The 14,116-nt window shown below is 43.9% G+C and overlaps 1 protein-coding gene across 1 annotated transcript in view; it reads right to left on the bottom strand.

The window, feature by feature from the left end:
- LOC136314722 (inhibitor of carbonic anhydrase-like) overlaps window positions 1–14,116 on the bottom strand; it is a 49,782-nt gene that overhangs the window by 13,115 nt on the left and 22,551 nt on the right. Inside the window, exons 7-11 of the mRNA XM_066246010.1 lie at window positions 13,851–14,029; window positions 12,420–12,591; window positions 11,382–11,524; window positions 7,259–7,349; window positions 6,044–6,100 (exon numbers count right to left, since the gene is read on the bottom strand). Of these exons, the coding sequence (XP_066102107.1) occupies window positions 6,044–6,100; window positions 7,259–7,349; window positions 11,382–11,524; window positions 12,420–12,591; window positions 13,851–14,029 (642 nt within the window). The remainder of the gene's footprint in view (window positions 1–6,043; window positions 6,101–7,258; window positions 7,350–11,381; window positions 11,525–12,419; window positions 12,592–13,850; window positions 14,030–14,116) is intronic.

Raw genomic sequence — 14,116 nt, 5'->3', positions numbered from 1 at the left:
ATTTCTATTGAAGAGAAGTCCAAAAGAAAGAGCTTTAATGACTTCTTTTACAAGGTTATGTCTCTGATTTTCTAGGTTCACAATAGCATTTTCTGATAACAATTTAATCTAGATTTCCCCAATATTTAAGAAAAAATCTTTCTTAAAATAATATTGGTCCTGGGCCCTGGCCGGTTGGCTCAGTGGTGGAGCATCGGCCTGGCGTGCGGGGGACCCGGGTTCATTTCCGACCAGGGCACATAGGAGAGGCACCCATTTGCTTCTCCACACCCACCCCTTCCTCTCTGTCTCTCTCTTCCCCTCCCGCAGCCAAGGCTCCATTGGAGCAAAGATGGGCTGGGCGCTGGGGATGGCTCTTTGGCCTCTGCCCCAGGCGCTGGAGTGGCTCTGGTTGCGGCAGAGCGACGCCCCGGAGGTGCGGAGCATCGCCCCCTGGGAGGCAGAATGTCGCCCCTGGTGGGCGTGCTGGGTAGATCCCGGTGGGGCGCATGCGGGAGTCTGTCTGACTGTCTCTCCCCGTTTCCAGCTTCAGAAAAATACAAATAATAATAATAATAATAATAATAATAATATTGGCCCTGGATGGTTGGTTCAATGGTAGAGCATTGTCAGCCTAGCATGTGGAAGTCCCAGGTTTGATTCCCAGTCAGGGCACACCGGAGAAATGCCCATCTGCTTCTCCACCCCTCCCCCTTTTGCTTCCCTCTCTCTCTCTCTTCACCTCCTGCGGCCATGGTTCGATTGGAGTGTGATGGCCCCTGGTGCTGAGGATGGCTCCATGGCCTCACCTCAGGCACTAAGAAGAGCTCAGCTGCTGATCAACAGAGCAATGCCTCAGATAGGCAGAGCATTGGCCTCCTAGTGGACTTGCCAGGCAGATCCTGGTCAGGGCACATGCAGGAGTCTGTCTCTGCCTTCTCTCCTTTCACTGAATTAAAAAAAAAAAATCTTACTGCATTTGCTTCCAAAATAATGCCAAATATCTTTGGTGGGAGTGGGATTTCTTGTTTTCTTCCTGATTCTAATTGAACACCATTGATATTTCATATACTCCTATCTCAATATTATGGAACTGAATTGTACTTATTGAGTAAGTCCTAAACTGAAAAGCTGAATTTATAATAAGATTAGAATCATAAACTTTCAGAATTAGAAGATATTGTGTAATGGAAAGAGACCTGACTTGGAGCGGTGAACACACAATACAATATACAGGTGATATATTATAGAATTGTATACCTGAAACCTATATAATTTCATTAACCAATGTCACCCCAAGAAATACAGTTTTAAAAAAGTAAAAAATGAAGGTAATGTGGTTCCTATCACCAAGACCCCCGAACCCCCCCACACACACACACACTTCCTTTCTTGCTGTTGTGGCTCAGGTCTCCATATATTAAAGGCTCTAAAAGTTGGGAGTCCACATAACAGGCCAAACATCTGCCTCAACAGTTACTTCCTAAATGACCTCAGACAAGTCACTTAACATTTAGGAGCCTAGATATCTCCTCATTAAAATAGTAACAGTGATACCCATCCCAGAAGGTCATTTAAGGAGCTCAGATGTGCTAATATGAGCATACTGTACATTAGGAATGCAAGAGGAGGCTACATTGATTGGTTTTCAGCCATGCTGCTAGTGGCAGAAGCAGTACCAGAGCCCTCTCTCCGTGGAGCAGCTTCTCCTGAGGCTACAGCAAGCCGCTGCCTACCAGACTGTTGTGCTCTATTACACCATCCCAACAGCCACATATTATTACAGAGCCTTCTGGAGATGTAACTCTTTGTGCACAAATGGCATTAATTATTGTCATCCATTTTGTGGGTTTGTGTGTAGCTCTGGGATTAACCCCTCTCCATCTCTACCTTCTCCATCCCAGTCAGCCACTTTGAACTAAGCATCCTTGTTGACCTGCATTTGTGTATCACTGCAGTTGCTGAAATTTCAACCACTCTTGAAGCAGTGAGAGCTCTTTCTGACTTCGCACATTCTATAATCACAATTGACCGCATGGCTGATGAAATGCCAGCCCTTAGGGTGGGGATAAAGACACAATTCAGAGAAGACAGCCATGAAAGCAGAAAGAGGAGAGGGAAGCACATCCTAGGGCTTGGGTCCTGCTGCCCACGAAGGGAAGCTGCTGCAGAGTGAGCAGCTTTGCACCCTGAGCACTCTGTGGAGGGTGAACAGGGAAGGGCCTGGATTACCCCGGATTAGCTTGTGCTCTGGTGCTCCAAACCCCCCGACCTCCCCTCCCCAGCTCACCTATCTCACAAGAAACTCCAAATCCATGCTCTCTGATTCAAACTATCCTACAAAACTATAATAATCAAATCAGTATGGTACTGGCACAAAATACAGACACATAAATGAATGCAACAGAATAGAGAGCCCATAAAGAAAGCCTCATTTGTATAGTCAATTATGACAAAGGAAGCAAGTATAATACATGCAATGAAGGAATGACAGTCTCTTTGACAAGTGGTGTTGGGAAAATCGAATAGATATATGCAAAAAATAAAAATAAGCACTCTCTTATACCATATACAAAAGTAAACTCAAAATGGATTAAAGACTTAAATATAAGATCTGAAACCATAAAACTCCTAAAAGAAAACACAGGTATTAAACTAACATTAGTCTTAGTAATATCTTTTTGGATATATCCCCTTGAGCAAGGGAAACAAAAGCAAAAATAAACCAAGGGACCTTCATCAAACTAAAAAAGTTTCTTCACAGTGAAGGAAACAAAAATACCACCTACTGAATGAGAGAATATATTCAGAAATAATATATCTGATAAGGGGATAATATCCAAAATATACAAGAAATTCCTACAACCGAACAACAACAAAATAGGTAATCCAATCAAAATGAGCAGAGGGCATGAAGAGACATTTCTCCAAAGAAGACATACAAATGGCCAGGAGACATATGAAAAGATGCTCAATACCATTAATCATCAGGAAAATGAAGATCAAAATCACAATTATTATCACCTCATACCTGTTAGAATCAGTGATGGGATTCAGCCGGTTCATACCGGTTCAGTAGAAACAATACCTAATTTGTGGTTAAGTTTGGCTAACCGGTTGTTAAAATGGCACTTGTAATCAGGGTTCTCTAAGTTGGGTGCCTGGGCAGCTGCCCAATGTGGAAATCACAAATTTACATTCCTTACTCTTTTTAAACTTTCATCTGAATAACAGCGTATTCTAATCACCCATAGTAATGTTTATTCTGTCCATAAGTGGAAAAAATTTGACGGAACTATGCTTGTAATATTTATTTATTCATTTCATAAAATTCACTATCCCTTTGATGAAATACTACATTTTAATTCCCTCATGTTTGTTACTTCAGTAAACAAACATATAACTTAAAGAGAAAAAGTGCCAAACAATCAGGGTGTGACAAACTGTCATTGGAAATACCTTAAATAACAGTTTTATTGTTTTTTGTCAGGTATTATTTAATATTTTTCCATTACTGTTTTAAAACTCTTTTAATCTAGTGCCTGACCAGGTGGTGGCACAGTGGATAGAGCGTCGGACTGGGATGTGGAGGACCCAGGTTCGAGACCCAAAGGTCGCCAGCTTGAGCACGGGCTCATCTGGCTTGAGCAAAGAGCTCACCAGCTTGGACCCAAGGTCGCTGGCTCCAGCAGGGGGTTACTCGGTCTGCTGAAGGCCCATGGTCAAAGCACATGTGAGAAAGCAATCAATGAACAACTAAGAAGTCGCAACGCGCAACGAGAAACTGATGATTGATGCTTCTCTTTTTTTTTTTTTTTTTTTTTTTAATTTTATTTATTCATTTTTAGAGAGGAGAAAGACAGAGAGGGAGAAGGGGGGAGGAGCTGGAAGCATCAACTCCCATATGTGCCTTGACCAGGCAAGCCCAGGGTTTTGAACCAGCGACCTCAGCATTTCCAGGTCGAGGCTTTATCCACTGCGCCACCACAGGTCAGGCTGATGCTTCTCATCTCTCTCCGTTCCTGTCTGTCTGTCCCTGTCTATCTCTGCCTCTGTAAAAACAAACAAACAAACAAAAAACTCTTTTAATCTAGTTTTGTGGATCTCTTTTATTGTTCTTATTTAAGTATTAAATGCACGCAATAATAAACTACCTTTTGGTATAGCTTTTTTTATACTTACCACGGTCATTAGGGCAAAGAACCAGTTGTTAAATTGTTTGAATCCCACTACTGGTTAGAATGATTATCAAAAAGTCAACAAATAACAAGTGAGGTTGTGGAGAAAAGGGAGCCCCTAGGCATTGTTGGCACTGCAAATTTGTGCGGCCAGTATAGAAAACACTATGGAGATTCCTCAAAAAAATTAAACTAGAACTACCATATGACTCAGCAATTCCACTTTCAGGCATTTTTACCCCCCTCCCCTCCCAAACCCCCACTAATTCAAAAAGATACGTGCACTCTATGTTCACTGCAGCATTATTTACAACAGCCAAGATATGGAAGCAACCTGCGTCTCAGTGATAGATGAATGGGTAAAGAAGATGTGATTGATATGTATATGGGGACCTAGTGGGTATTATGCTAAGTGAAATAAGTCGGACACAGAAAGACTAATACTGCATGATTTCATTGACACGTGGAATTTTTAAAAACCAAACAAAAACAGAATCATAGAAATAAAGAACAAACTGATGGTTGCCAGACGGGAGTAAGGTGAAGGGATGGGTGATAAAGATGTCAATAATACTGTGATAATTTTGCATAGTGACAGGTGGTCACTAGAGTTAGTGTGGTAAGCATATTGTAAGATGCATAAATGTCGAATCACTATATCATATACTTGAAACTCATATAACATTGTATGCCAACTATATTTTTGGGGGGGTTGTTTCCCCCTCACCATTGATTTGAGAGAGAAACAGAGGGAGGGAGGAAAGAGGAAAGGAGAGAAGAAAGGAAGGAGGGAAAGAGAGAGAGGGGCATCAACTCATTGCTCCACTTAGTTGTTCCATTAAGTTCATCACTCATTGGTTGCTTCTCGTATGTACTTTGACCGGGGATCAAACTCACGACCTCAGGATGTGCTTTATCCACTGGAGGAACCCATCCAGGGGTTATGTTTTGATTTTTAAATATTTAAATTCAAAAAATTAAAAAGAAACTCTAAACCCAAATGATCACTAAAAGATCCTCCATCACAGTTATTTTCAAACCTTAACGGGCCTGAGAGCCAGCTGCTGGCTTGTTAAAACACAGCGCAGTGGCCTCCTCCTTGGAGTTTGACTCAGTAGCTCTAGACTGGGCCCAAGAATGTTTATTTCTAACAAGGTCTCAGGTGATGCTGATGCATCTGGTCCAGGTACTACATTAGATGGAGAACTACTGCTCTAGATAATGCCCAAGATTCGGTACTTCAGGGACAGATACAGACCCTCTCTGCTTATGTGGAGACACAGATGAGGACTTGTCACCTGGCCTCCTATTCTAAAGACGAGGTTGACTCCTCCGCTACTCACACTGAGCTGGCTAAAGCCTAAAGAGTGATTTCATTATCCTCCTCATCTTCATTAGAAGCAAGGCTCCAGAAATGTCAGGAATAGGCTCCTGCCCCATCTTCGTGCAGAGACTGGCAGGCAACACATGACAGGAGCGCTGTGGTTGGTCAGGAGCGCACAGTTTCCAGTCAGGCTGCCTCTTCTCAAACCCACGTGCAGCCATTTCCTGGCTGTGTGGCTCTGGCCAAGTGACACAGTCCCTGAGCCTCACTTTCCCCATCTGCATAGCAGGGAACAGGGATGCTCGCACACCAGAGGACTGCTGAGAAAAACAAGCAGGAGTCCTGTCAACTGTAAAGTACCTTACAAATAGTTATTTTTATTACAGCTTCATGACAGATCTGCTCCTTAACAGTTAGCTGTGGTGTCTTCCTCTTCTTTTTCTTTCTTCATTATTTTTTTTTATAACTCGAGTAACCTTTGTTTATTTTTAAGGCATTCCTCACCCTATTCCTAAGAACAGGACTTGATGTTTGAGGCCCAGTGTTACTGGTTCTGACTCACCTTCCATGGGTGTATTCACACACTTAGACCCAAGCTGCTCACTAACATTTGTTGACACTAAAAAGAAAAAGAATTGAAGTACATTGCATTAAATTGTCACAAACTCATCCAAAATCATGCGCTTCTCAATCATAAGATTTAAAAGTAAAATGAGGAAAAACACCAACTAAGCAGTTTTTTCATTGATCATTAACAAGGTAAGATTCTGCAGCCCTGTTTTGCCTTCTCTTTCCCCTAATCTTTGCCATTTGAACATCGGGTTTCATCCCAGAATCTCCCCAACACTTAGATGCAGAGAAAGAAAATCAGATGCCCATTTTGAAAGGGAGGCAGAGACCACTGAAGATCTTGAGGTCTTTGTGGATTTGCTGTGTGATTCAAGTCATCCTGACGTCTTTGTTCCCTTCAGCGCCCTGGACTGGGGTAGACAATCATTATATTCTCTATATGTTGGAGGGCAAAGAACCATTTCATTCAGTCAGAAAGACCTGGATGCAGTCTTTATTCTAGATTATACATGACATTTAACTTCTCTTAGCCTTAGTTTTTACATCTGTAAAATGGACATACCATTATTTGTGTTACAGAGTTGTTTTATTTTAAAGGATAACATATGGTTTCCTGTTCACTGCCTACAGATGAGGTGTTTAACAAATGATACTGGTGAAATGCTCTTTTCTGGATTTATTTTTTTACATGGACGGATCCTCACTAAAGAACATGACCTTGTGGCCCACCCCTCAGTCTTCCAGTGCAGCTGGCGTGAGTTAATTTTGGATTAATAAATTTGGCAAAAGGATCTAGGCACATGTGGCTCAGCCCCTTCTTTCTTTATTGAGGGTAGTGGGGAGAGGGTGGTTTAGAGGCTCGTCACCTATGACAAAATGTTTTCCTCTGCCTTCGCCAGGGGGTAAGCCCACAGATCTCTTCTCCTGAATTAGGGCAATTTGGCAAGCACTGTGGCCTTCTCTACACCATGCCTTCCTATATCACTATTGCAGTAATGAAAGTGTTATTTTTATCTTTTTATTTGCCTAAATTCTATGTCTATATCTTAGTTGGTTCTGACATTTGGGAAGGGGGATGTTTATCTACTAACTTCCTACATTCTAGCAATACTTAGTGCTATCTCAACAATGAACTAAATTCTTTCCTCATCTCGAAGTCGATGGCCCAGAGGAGCTAAAACAGTGAGAGACACCTTCGTCCACTTACTGTAGTTCTCTGCCAGGACAGGCACCAGACCACACTTGCCCGCTGTGTACATAAATCCTCCATCTAAGCTCATGGCATCAGCTTCTCCTTTCTGAAGTTAAGAAATAAATCAAGGGCACAACAGTGAGGTTGTTATCCTGTCCCACTGACCCTCAGCGGTTTCCAACTCATTGGCTTCATGTCATATGTCCCTGTGATTAACCAAATCATGGCTTACCCAAAGCTCCTGCCACATAAACATGGGTTTAGAAGACTGGACATGCATTTGGCCTGTTGACCCAGGAGAAAGCCCGACCCAGGTCCTGCTCCCTGGTCTCTCATGAGACCCATGCTGACTGCTGGATGTGCCCTCACTATACTTTCACTATATCATTGTCACTCAACGATCCACATGGACTCAAGGACTGCACTTATCTGTTTCTATGAAACATGATTTCTTTTGTATGGCAGAGTTCAATTCTGGTCCCATAAACCCATTAGCATTATACTTAAAGCCCTGGTACAGCAAATATTTTCAATAAATAATTAATTTCTCTGCCTGACCAGGAGGTGGCACAGAGAGCATCAGACTGAGACATGGAGGACCCAGGTTCAAAACCCTAAGATCACCGGCTTAAGCACAGGCTCATTTGGCTTGAGTAAGGGCTCACCAGCTTGAGTGCAGGGTAGCTGGCTTGAGCATGGGATCATAGACATGACCCCATGGTCACTGGCTTGAGCCCAAAGGTCACTGGCTTGAGCAAGGGGTCACTCACTCTGCTGGAGCCCCCCAGTCAAGGCACACATGAGAAAGCAATCAATGAACAAGCAACCAATGAACAACTAAGATGCTGCATTAAAGAATTGATGCTTCTCATCTCTTTCCCTTCCTCTGTCTATCTCTCCCTATCTGTCCCTCTCTCTGATTCTGTCTTCTGTTAATAAATAAATAAATAATTTTTAAAATTAATTAATTTCTCTACTTAAATAATTCATTGCAGGCATGCCCCAGAGATACTGTGGTTTGGTTCCAGACCACTGCAATAAATTGAATTATCACAATAAAGCGAGTCACACAATTTTTTTTGGTTTCCCTCTGCATATAAGGCCCTGGCTATTTGGCTCCACATTAGAGCATTGGCCCAGCATGTGGAAGTCCGGGTTCAATTCCCGGTCAGGGCACACAGAAGTGACCATCTGCTTCTCCACCTCTATCTGCTTCTCTGTCTCTCTCTCCCCCCATCCCACCTCCCACAGCCATGGCTCGAATGGTTCGAATAATTTGGCCCTCAGCACTGAGGATGGCTCCATGACCTCGCCTCAGGCACTGAAATGGCTCTGTTCTGAGCAATGGAGCAACAGCCCCAGAGGGGCAGAGCATCGCCCCTCTAGTGGGCTTGCCACATGGATCCTGGTCAGGGCGCATGTGGGAGTCTGTCTCTGCCTCCCTGCCTTCCTCCCTCCCTGCCTCTCACTTAATAAATAAAAAACAAAACAACTTAGGTTTATACTATACTGTAGTCTATTAAGTGTGAAGCAGCATTATTTCTAAAAAACAATGTACATACCTTAATTAAAAAGTACTTTATTTCAATCCCCAGTCAGGGCACATGCAGGAACAGATCGACATTCCTGTCTCTCTCCCTCTCTCTAACATCAATAAATAAAAATTAAAAAAATACTTTGTTGCTATAAAATACTATCACCTGAGCCTTCAGTGAGTTTTAATCTTTTTGCTTGTGAAGGATCTTGCCTTCAATCTATATATAAAAAACCCCCAATATCTACAAAGTACAATTAAGCAAAGCACAACAAAATAAGCTATCCCTGTAATAATTAATGGTTTTACTCAATTTTTCCAACAGAGCAAAAATGTTTACTTACAGTCAGAGATAAGGTCATCAAGAAAGAAACACATAGACACATATACACTTTTTGTTTTTGACCTGTTAACTGCCTTTCTAAAAAATCTGTAAAAAAAAATCTATTTATATTAAGACACTAGTAACTGTAGAAGGAAAAACTTGCCAAGCTCCTACTAAGAGCCAGAGCCTTTTCTAAACACTTTACATTGATTACTTCATTAATTCCTCACAAAATCCATTTACTATATTTCCCCATGTATAAGGCACACCCTTTTTTGAAAACTTTAGGGTCTAAAAACTGGGTGCATCTTATACAGTGCTTGTAAATTTTTTTACTTGCATTTTCTGCTTTTTTGTACTTGATGAAGAGTTGTATGAGTTTTATGAGGAATAAAACTTGAGTTCAATAACTTTATGTAATACATTTTTTTCAAATTTCAGGCCCCAGCTGTTTCAAAAGGAGAAATGCACCTCCATGTTTATGGCAGCATTGCTCACAATAGTAAAGATCTGGAAACAGCCCAAGTGTCTGTCAGTGGACGAGTGGATTAAAAAGCTTTGGTACATATATACTATGGAATACTTCTCAGCCATAAGAAATGATGACATCAGATCATTTACAACAACATGGATGGACCTTGATAACATTATACTGAGTGAAATAAGTAAATCAGAAAAGACTAAGAACTATATAATTCCATACATAGGTGGGACATAAAAATGAGACTCAGGGACATGGACAAGAGGGTGGTGGTTACTGGGGCGGGGGGGGGGGGGTGAGGGCGGGAGGGGAGGGGCACAAAGAAAACCAGATAGAAGGTGATGGAAGACAATTTGACTTTGGGTGATGGGTATTCAATATATTCAAATGTCAAAATAACCTGGAGATGTTTTCTCTGAACATATGTACCCTGATTTATCAATGTCACCCCATTAAAATTAATAATAATTTTTAAAAAATTTCAAGCCCCAAAATTAAAGTGCGTCTTATACATGGGAGCATCTTATACTTGGGAAAATACGGTAGGTAGGTAGTATAATTTCCCCTCTTTTATACATTAGTAAACTGAAGCAGAGAGGTTAAATAACTTGTCCAATAGATGGTCACTAAGACTTAAACTTAGGTGGTTTAATTCCTTAGCTTCTGCTCACACTATGTCACACGGACTACTCCAAAGAACACATCCCTGAGTACTTTTCTACATACATTTTTTTCACCCATAAAATGAGTGAAACATCTATCTCATAGGCCTCTCATGGGGATTAAATAAGTTAATGCAAGTTAAGAGGTCATAAACAGAAATATTAAGCTGTCATTAATATTAAAAGCATACTCAGAAATATTAATGATTAAAGAACAGAAATCTTTACTCCTATATTTATAATAGCAAAGAATTTTGAGATAATTCAAATATAGACAATTAGAATTGAGGCAGAAATACTTGATGGAATATTATGCAGCCATTAAGATATATTTTAAGCGAATACTTCATTACCCAAGAAAGTAGACCAAGTATACTCAAAAGTTAAGTAATAATAACAACAGCTAACATGTATTGACTGCTACTATATGCGGGGCAATGTTATAAGCATGTAAATTTATTTACTCGTTATAATTGACAGTGAAGAGACTATATAAATTACTAGATTTTAATCTTATGGGCTGGTCCCAGGGAGGTTTACCAAAAAGTAGGATCTTTATTCTTAAGACTGTGTGTCTCCTAAGTTTGTCAATTTTTCAGTCCTTTATTTATCATTTTTTAAATCACAAAAGTATTACTTGTTCATTGAGAAGTGGAAAGTTAATAACATAGCTTCACAACTCAAAAATTATGTAGTAATAATCTCTGAGTTATGAAGTTATGATATTCATTTTTCATTTCTCTTCCAACAGGTAATATTTTTATCACTAGGAAAAAAAATTAAACTTTCAAATAAAGGACTAAAAAGTTTGATTTGTTTTCACAATCCACAAGTCCCTGATCCCACCCTGGGATGTCATCCCACTTTCCGTAGGTCCTTGGCGGGACACTGCTCAGGGCTCCCGGGTCACCGGAGCTGAATTCCAAATGAGTTTGAGCCTTGGGCTGGCTTTTTGTTTTTGCCCAGCCTGAGCTGGTGGGGTCCATGGGATGGAGTGGGAGGGGCTTTGGAGAGTAGGGGCAGCACACAGCCGTTGTATCTCAGCCTCAGGGCTGATGGGGAGGTGTCTGGGAAGTTTTGGCAGAAGTGCCACGTGCCGTGACCGAGCTCAGCTGTGGAGGCAGGGCCTTCCTTACCACAATGGCAGCAATGCAGTCCTCAGTGGTGTCCTCCATGGTGCACCTTAAGATGCCACCACTCACAGCACTCCACTCATCACATTTGTCCTTCTCGTGGTCTCCCACTGCACACCACTGCACCCTCTGGACGACTTCCACACCTAGGACGGGTGGAGAAGAGCCAGGATCTGAAGGAAGCTCTAAGATGGGTCTGGCGGTTTAGTGCCACCAGCTGCAGAACAGCTGCCCAATGGGGTCCTCATCGACAGCAGCGGAGTCTCATGCCCGCATCACCACTCATGCCCACCTGTCACCCTCCAGGAGACATGGGGGGGAGGGTTCTCAGAAAGAGTAGTGAAGCTAGAGCAACCCTAACCTCCCTCCTGACCTCACCTTCTCGGGCATCACCTCCCCAGCAAGGCCTCTCTGGGCACCAGCCCAGGTCAAGGCCTTCTGGGGCTTTCTCTTACAGGCTGGGCTCTCCCATCCAGGGACCGTTCCCCAGCTGGTATTCATGTGTTCTGTTCTGGGTGGGCCTGCTTTCTCAGCCCTCACCCAGTGGCTTTGCTCACCACAGTATGCCCACATCTAACACAGTGGCTCTGTAGATGCTCAGTAACTATTGACTGACTAGATGGAAGGGGGGCGGGGAGAGAGAAGGAAGGAAGAAATGAGCCATGTGGACCCAGAGGAAGGTAGGAGCTGGATTAAAACCCCCTGAAATTCTCGTTCTTCTGATGGTGCGGAGGCCATGTCCCCACTTCAGTTTAGGGTAGGCCATCTCCCCCATCAAATAGGCCTGTTTTGGGGTGGGGTACCTCTGGTTAATACAAAGAAACCAGACCATCATTATTTCAAGTTGTTTATAACTGAAGGTAAGACAGGTCTTCTCCCCAACTCAACAGAAAATCCCTCATTAAAACCCAGTGCTGTTGGTAGGCCCCCTGGGCTCTGCAGCTCAGTGCAGGCTGGGGAAGGGGAGGCTTGGAGGTACTGGAAAGCCTCTATGACCCCCCCACCCCACCCCACCCCGCCACCCTTCCAGACCTTACATACCTTCCCTTAGAGGCTGAGTGGCAGCAAAATACTCATATCCCAGGTACAGCTTGGCATCCATCTTAGGCGGGACTCTTAAAAACCCACAGGCGGCGTCTGTAAACAGCAAATCCTTCCCAAGAGAAGAGCCAAAGAGCTGGAATCCTGCTGAGCTGTCTTTTCCAAAACGTTCCTGTTAAAAGGGTAAAAGACGCAGTGAAGGAGGGAGGCTGGCATAGAGAGGCAAAAGGAAACAAGCCAAAAACCAGACCAAAGAGAACAAAAGGGGAAAAGGAACGAGTGCCCGAGAGTGAAGACAGTGGCCATGGCCCTGTGGCTATGGGGTTCTCAGGTCTTTCTCCAGGAATGCTCTACTCAGATCCTAGCCTGTCTGCCTCGTACAAACTCAGGGACACTGCCAGGGGCTGCTCCCCAGACCTGTGCGAAGGGGTTAGGCAGCTGCCCCTCTCCAGAGCCGTGTTCCCAGAGGGCAGTGACGGCTGCCTCAGTCCTGGCCTCTGACTGCCCCCAGTGGCTCTGGTGGTCCTCATCCTGGAGCAGCTGGCGAGGCTGGAAGTCAGGAAGCCCGGGCTCCTCTCTCACTCCCGTCCTGCCACCAGAGGCTTTCAGAAGTCCCTTCCATCATTGGGCCTCCAGAAAAGCAAAGGGCCCTTTGCCTATGACTCCCACTGACTGCCCCAAAGCTGGTCCCGACTGTAGCTGTCTGCATTTTACTTTCGCAGTGGCCCTGATTCAAATGTCACCTGCTGCCTTCCCTGGCAAACCTCCACACTTCTGTGGGGTACACACAGCTTATTCCCTGGGACCCAGGAATCCCCAGATACACCTTGCAAATCTGTCTGTCTGTCCTCCACAAAGTACATAATCCATATCCCCAAGGTCATGCATTCCCCTCTGGTGGTAATTTGTACAGGTCCACATTTCTCTGTGAACAGCTCAAAGGCAGGTCTTTGTCTAGTTCATCTCCAAACCCCCAGTGCTGAGCCAAGAGCGCCAACAAGGATGGGACTGGGTGATGAATGAGGGCTGGCTTGTGGGGGGGGGGGGCTGCCACCAACACAGGACAGAGAGGGGAATGTCATAGGAAAGTACCTGCCACTGAGGGAAGTCAGAAGGGGGGATCACATGCCAGTAGGATAATAGGGGGACACTTCATGGAGGGGGGACATCTGCACTGCATCCTGAACAGGGCAACGAGGAAATTCTGCAGAGTCTTTGGCCCATGGGCTTGATGATACCAGGCGAGGGTTTTGTGGCCTCTGCTGTCTATAACATACACAGACTGAGTGGCTTGTCAGCGAAGAAGATGAGGTGTGGTGTGGTCCTGGCCATGTCCTGAACCCAGAAAGACTTCCAGAGTGGCAATAAGGAAATGAAGAAGAATGCCCCAATCCAAGCACTGAACTGGAGGGAAGACAGTGGGTTTGGTACCTGGGCCTGGTTGAGAAGCTCCCAGATCAAGTCCTCCTTGCCGCTAACACTTCGGGCCACAACGGCATGGGAAGGGAGGCTGGCCAGGTGGCACTCCTCAAATTTGTCCAATGGCTTCCGGGTGTTGTCCCTGCAGAGCAGCTCATACTGGTCCCTGTCAGCCTGGGATGCAAGGTTCTCTGGGGGAAGAAAGCCCAGAGGAGCCAACAGACTGCAGGCAAAGCCATCAGCAGTGATCCTCCCTCCTCAGTGAATCACAAACTACT

The sequence above is a fragment of the Saccopteryx bilineata genome, chromosome 10, assembly GCF_036850765.1.
Source record: "Saccopteryx bilineata isolate mSacBil1 chromosome 10, mSacBil1_pri_phased_curated, whole genome shotgun sequence".
Lineage (NCBI taxonomy): Eukaryota > Metazoa > Chordata > Mammalia > Chiroptera > Emballonuridae > Saccopteryx > Saccopteryx bilineata.
This window is presented reverse-complemented; position numbering and strand designations above follow the sequence as displayed.